This window comes from Mandrillus leucophaeus, unplaced genomic scaffold (genome assembly GCF_000951045.1).
Source record: "Mandrillus leucophaeus isolate KB7577 unplaced genomic scaffold, Mleu.le_1.0 Scaffold23, whole genome shotgun sequence".
Taxonomy (NCBI): Eukaryota; Metazoa; Chordata; class Mammalia; order Primates; family Cercopithecidae; genus Mandrillus; species Mandrillus leucophaeus.
In genome coordinates this window covers 229,159-234,724 of record NW_012102365.1, presented here as the reverse complement: position 1 = coordinate 234,724, position 5,566 = coordinate 229,159, and the positions used below count along the sequence as shown (strand labels likewise).

At 46.1% G+C, this 5,566-nt stretch overlaps 1 protein-coding gene across 2 annotated transcripts in view; it reads left to right on the top strand.

Annotated features, from left to right (window-relative positions):
• Positions 1-5,566, top strand: part of PAFAH2 (platelet-activating factor acetylhydrolase 2, 40kDa) — a 48,165-nt gene that overhangs the window by 23,286 nt on the left and 19,313 nt on the right. For both annotated transcript variants that reach the window (XM_011981618.1, XM_011981617.1), the window contains exons 5-7: positions 1,282-1,350; positions 1,720-1,861; positions 3,329-3,442. In XM_011981618.1, coding sequence (XP_011837008.1) covers positions 1,282-1,350; positions 1,720-1,861; positions 3,329-3,442 — 325 coding nt within the window. The remainder of the gene's footprint in view (positions 1-1,281; positions 1,351-1,719; positions 1,862-3,328; positions 3,443-5,566) is intronic.

Genomic DNA, 5,566 nt, shown 5'->3' with positions numbered 1-5,566 from the left:
GCCAGGATGGTCTCGATCTCCTGACCTCGTGATCCGCCCGTCTCGGCCTCCCAAAGTGCTGGGATTACAGGCTTGAGCCACCGCGCCCGGCCAAGTAGATGGTTTTTGATGCTGCTTTCTTGTTCAATAAATTGAGTACGTGCTGTGTGCCAGGGCTGGGCATTCAGTAGTGAAGACGAGAGAGTTCCTACCTTCAGGAAGATTATAGTCTCGCAGGGAAAAGAAGCAAAGAAACCTTTTCCTCCTAGGCCAACAGGAGCACTTTGGAGGTGGTCCTTTTGATCTAAGAATCTGTATTGAGACTTCACACTTCATTAGACCTGGGGAGTCAGTTATAAATACTCTCATTAACCAGAGTGAAATTCCAAGGAAAAAGAAAGGGAGGATAAGGAACATTGTTTCCTCTCATTGCATCTGTGGTTAATTCAGGCTCTGAAATCCTGCCCATGGGTCATGGACCTATGGTTTCCTATCTGAGGGAGGAATATGTGTGGTTAAATACCTAACCATTCTCAGTGTGCCATTGTCTCATTTGAGTCCCACATAGCCCTGTGAAGTGCACAGGCAGGGATGCCTATTTTTCAACTGGGCAAACAGGCTCTGGAAGGCAGACTTGCCCAAGGTGACAGTTTGAACTGGGAAAGGATCAGAAATTTCTCTGGCTGGCCGGGCACCGTGGCTCATGCCTGTAATCCCAGCATTTTGGGAGGCCGAGGTGGGCGGATCACGAGGTCAGGAGTTTGAGACCAGCCTGACCAACATGGTGAAACCCCATCTCTACTAAAAATACAAAAAAAAAAAAATTAGCTGGGTGTGGTGGCGCTCGCCTGTAATCCCAGCTACTCAGGAGGCTGAGGCAGGAGAATCACTTGACTCCGGGAAGTGGAGGTTGCAGTGAGCGGAGATAGTCCCATTGTACTCCAGCCTGGGCAACAGAGTGAGACTCCGTCTCAAAAAAAAAAAAGAAATCTCTCTGGCTCTGAAGTCCAGTTCATTGCCTTCCCTGGAAAAGCGGGAGAAGGTGAAAAGGAACTTAAGAACCTGATCTCCCTGTATCAATTAGAAATTGGGCAAGTTGTATTTAACAGAAAACTCCCAAGTAATAGTGACTTAAATATGGTAATGTTTATTTCTCTCTCAAGTGAAAGAAAGCCAGAGGTAAACATTTAAGGTTGATATGGTAGTTCCACAAGATGGCTGCTAGCAGAGCATGGTTGGAATAAGGGTGAAGACTCGGCTGTTCTTTTGATCCTTTTTCCTTGTTCCTTTCTGAATCTCCAGGACTTTGTATTCAGCCTTCTGTATGGAACTGGCCTCACGTGGCTTTGTGGTTGCTGTGCCAGAGCACAGGTGAGGGATGAGCCGTCATGGATTGGGTGCCTGCAGTGAGCTAGGATAGAGGCTAGTCCCCTATCAATGTACTATTTCTAACCCTTTCGACAACCATGCAAGCCAGCATTATACCCCTTTTAAAGAAGAGAAAACCAAGGTTTAAAGATGTTAAATAATTTGCCAAAAGTGACACAGCTGAGTTGGAATTCAAACCCAGGTCTGTCTCTAAAATCCATTTTTCCACTTTCCTATGCATGCCCCATATCTCCTTCCCTACTAGCCAAAGGGTGATCTAGAGCCTTCTGGATGAAAGGGAGGCTTTGGTAAAGGGGAAAAATAAGCTCAAGAATGTTTTCTGGTTTCTCTCTGATGATGTGTGTATTTCAGGGACCGGTCAGCGGCAACCACCTATTTCTGCAAGCAGGCCCCAGAAGAGAACCAGCCCACCAATGAGTCGCTGGAGGAGGAATGGATCCCTTTCCGTCGAGTTGAGGAAGGGGAGAAGGAATTTCATGTTCGGAATCCCCAGGTAAGTTTGTGCCGGTTGGGGAAGGAGAGTTAATGAGTCTGTCCTCTCCCTACTATATTTGATAGCAAGACTTTCAGTTAACTCTCTTTTGAAATGTCAGTCATAGTGGGTCTGAGTTTGCCACATCAGTGGAAATACATAGGATTTTAATCAGGTCTCTTGCAATTGCTGTGACAGAAACCCAACTTAGGTTTACTTAGGCAAAAAAACGGAATGATGGGCTCATATAAGTAGGCTTATATGAGGAAGAGTAGGACAATTGGAACCAGACTCGAATGCCGTCAGGATTTGTTCTCCATCCTCATTTCTGTCTCTCTCTTGGTTGATGCGTCTCATCTTCAAACTGGCCTACTTTCCAAAATTAGAACCATAAGTTTTTTTTTTTCTGAGACGGGGTCTTGCTTTGTCACCCAGATTGGAGTGCAGTGGCATGATCACGGCTCACTGCAGTCTCAATCTTCTGGGCTCAAGAGATCTTCCTACCTCAGCATCTTGAGTAGCTGGGACTACAGGCATGCACCACTATGCCCAGCTACTTTGTTTTAATTTTTATTTTTTTGAGACAGAGTCTTACTCTATCACCCAGGCTAGAGTGCAGTGGCACTACCATGGCTCAATAGCAATGTCAATCTCCTAGGCTCAAGTGACCCTCCCACCTCAGCCTCCCGAGTAGCTAGGACTACAGGTACACACCACCACACAATTTTTTTTTTTTAGTAGAGATGGGGTCTTGCTATGTTTCCCAGGCTGGTCTCAAACTCCTGAGCTCAAGCTCTCCTCCCACTGTGGCCACCCAAAGTGCTGGAGTTATAGGTGTGAGCCATGGCACCCAGTCAGAACCATAGCTCTTGACAGCTCTGACCTTGTGTGTGTTCAGCTTTGTCACCTATGAGAATAGGACTGTGTTTGAGTTGATCCCTCAGTCCCCTACCCTGGTGCCAAACTGCAGTTTGAAAAATCCTGGAGAGGGATTCCAGGCCTGGGGAGAAGTAACAAAATGTGAAGTTCCCACCAGAAATGCATTGTTTGATTGGGGGTGGGAAGGCCATCCTCAAAAGGCAGGGTTAACAGGAGAAGGAAGCGGGGTAAGTACTTGGGAGACAAAAACAATAGATGTCTGATGTAAATGGTCAGTGGAATCCAGTACTGGATTGCTAATAACAGCACTCTTAATTCATTTTGTTTTTAAAATGCTTTCATGTACATCATCTCGTTGGATCCTTCTGACAGCCCTGTGGTTAGGTAGGTAGAGTCCGAACAACAGGGCTGAGTCTGTTATGCTGTTGGGCAGTGCTTATGTGAGCTACAAGGTAGCTGAGCCTTTCTCAGGATGTGGCGCCGAAGATGCTTGGTGAGGCATGGGTGGGCAGACTATCTGTGCATTCTTCCTTGGCTCTGTATGTGAGGGAGATTCTCGCTGGACAGTTGCGGAGTGTTCCAGTCCCACTGGGACTGTCTTTGTTGCAGGTGCATCAACGGGTAAGCGAGTGTTTACGGGTATTGAAGATCCTGCAAGAGGTCACTGCTGGGCAGACTGTCTTCAACATCTTGCCTGGTGGCTTGGATCTGATGACTTTGAAGGTATGAAAGCAATTGATATGACCTAGAGCCCAGTATTCAGGGCTTTCTCGGTTACAAGTAACAGAAACCTAACTAACTGGTATAAACCAAAAGAGAATTGATTGGCTCATATAACTACCAAGAAGACCAAAGGCCAACTTTAGGCCAGTGTAGTTAGACCCAGGGTCTCAGACATTATCATCAAAGCCCTGGCACTCTTCTCTCCCCTCTCCTGGCTCGGTTTCTCTGTGTATATGTGGTTTTCTCACCAGACTCTCTCCTTTAGGCAAGAAAGGTGGTTGCTAGCAGTTCAAGCCTGCATATCAACTTACAGCTCCAGGTTTTTTGCTTTTTTTTTTTTTGAGACAAAGTCTCGCTCTTGTCCCCAGGCTGGAGTGCAATGACGCAATCTTGGCTTACTACAACCTCTGCCTCCTGAGTTCAAGCGATTCTCCTGCCTCAGCCTCCCGAGTCACTGGGATTACAGGCGCCTACCACTACACCTGGATAATTTTTGTGTTTTTACTAGAGACAGAGTTTCACCATGTTGGCCAGGCTGGTTTCGAACTCCTAACCTCAGGTGATCTGCCCATCTCGACCTCCCAAAGTGCTGGGATTACAGGCGTGAGCCACCACACCCGGCCTCAGCTCCAGGTTTAAAAAGAAAAGAGACTGTCTTAGTTTCCACTAATCTGGGAAAGCTGTGACCCTATGTGGGTCTTATGCCCCTCTGGGCTAGTCCCTGTGTCAGAGGGAGAGGGTATTCCGATTGGCCTGCCTAGGTTACATTCCCACTTCTGGGTCAGATGATTGAACGCCCACAAGGCCAGATGGATGGTGGGAAGAAGATTCAGGCTACTGAGCAGCAAACATCCTGTGTCCACTGCAGGCTCAGTCCTTCCTTTGAGGGAATCCCAAGAACCCTCCCAGGAGTGTATAAAACCATCCTGGCCATGAAATTTGGTGCTTATGAAGATACATTCTTTATGCCCCACCCCCACCCAATCTTTTTTTGTCCATAATTTCAAAAGTCATTCAGGCTCTATTCAGAGAACCAAGAAATTTCACAAAAGCATGAAGAAAAATGAAAAATCTTTTTCAATATTTTGATATTTTTCCTTCCAGTAATTTTTACATGTATTAATATGTGTATATATATTTTTTACACAATTATGTTATCATTTAATACAAGCTGTTTTGTGGCCTTATTTTCATTTAGCAAGACAGTATGAGTATCTTCTTATGCCAATTAATATTTTTCTATGGCATGATTTAAAAAAAATTTTTTTAGAGACAAGATCTTGCTATCTGCCCAGGCTGGACTCAAACTCTTAGGCTTAAGCAATCCTCCTGTATAGCTTGACTTTTATTATTTATTTTTATTTATTTATTTATTTTTGAGACAGGGCCTCACTCTGTCACCGAGGCTGGAGTACAGTGGTGTGATCACCACTCACTGTAGCTATCACAGTCTCCCAAGTAGCTGGGACTGCAGGCGCCCGCCACCACGCCCAGCTAATTTTTTGTATTTTGTAGAGATGGGGTTTCACCATGTTTCCCAGGCTGGTCTCAAACTCCTGGGCCCAGGCAATCCACCTGCCTCGGCCTCACAAAGTGTTGGGATTACAGGTGTGAGCCACTGCACCCAACTGCATGATTTTTAATAGCCATGTCATATTGTATTGTGTGAATAAGAATGGTGTGTGTGTGTGTGTATATATGTATATAAAAAATACGGCCAGGTGCGGTGGCTCACACCTGTAACCCTAGCATTTTGGGAGGCCGAGGTGGGCAGATCACAAGGTCAAGAGATTGAGACCATCCTGGCCAACATGGTGAAACCCCGTCTCTACTAAAAATATAAAAATTAGCTGGGCATATAGTCCTGGCTACTCAGGAGGCTGAGGCAGGAGAATCACTTGAACCCATGGGTCGGAGGTTGCAGTGAGCTGAGATTGCACCATTGCACTCCAACCTGATGACAGAGCGCGACTGTCTCAAAAAAAAATACTGGCCGGGCGCGGTGGCTCAAGCCTGTAATCCCAGCACTTTCGGAGGCCGAGACAGGAGGATCACAAGGTCAGGAGATTGAGACCATCCTGGCTAACACAGTGAAACCCCGTCTCTACTAAAAAATACAAAAAA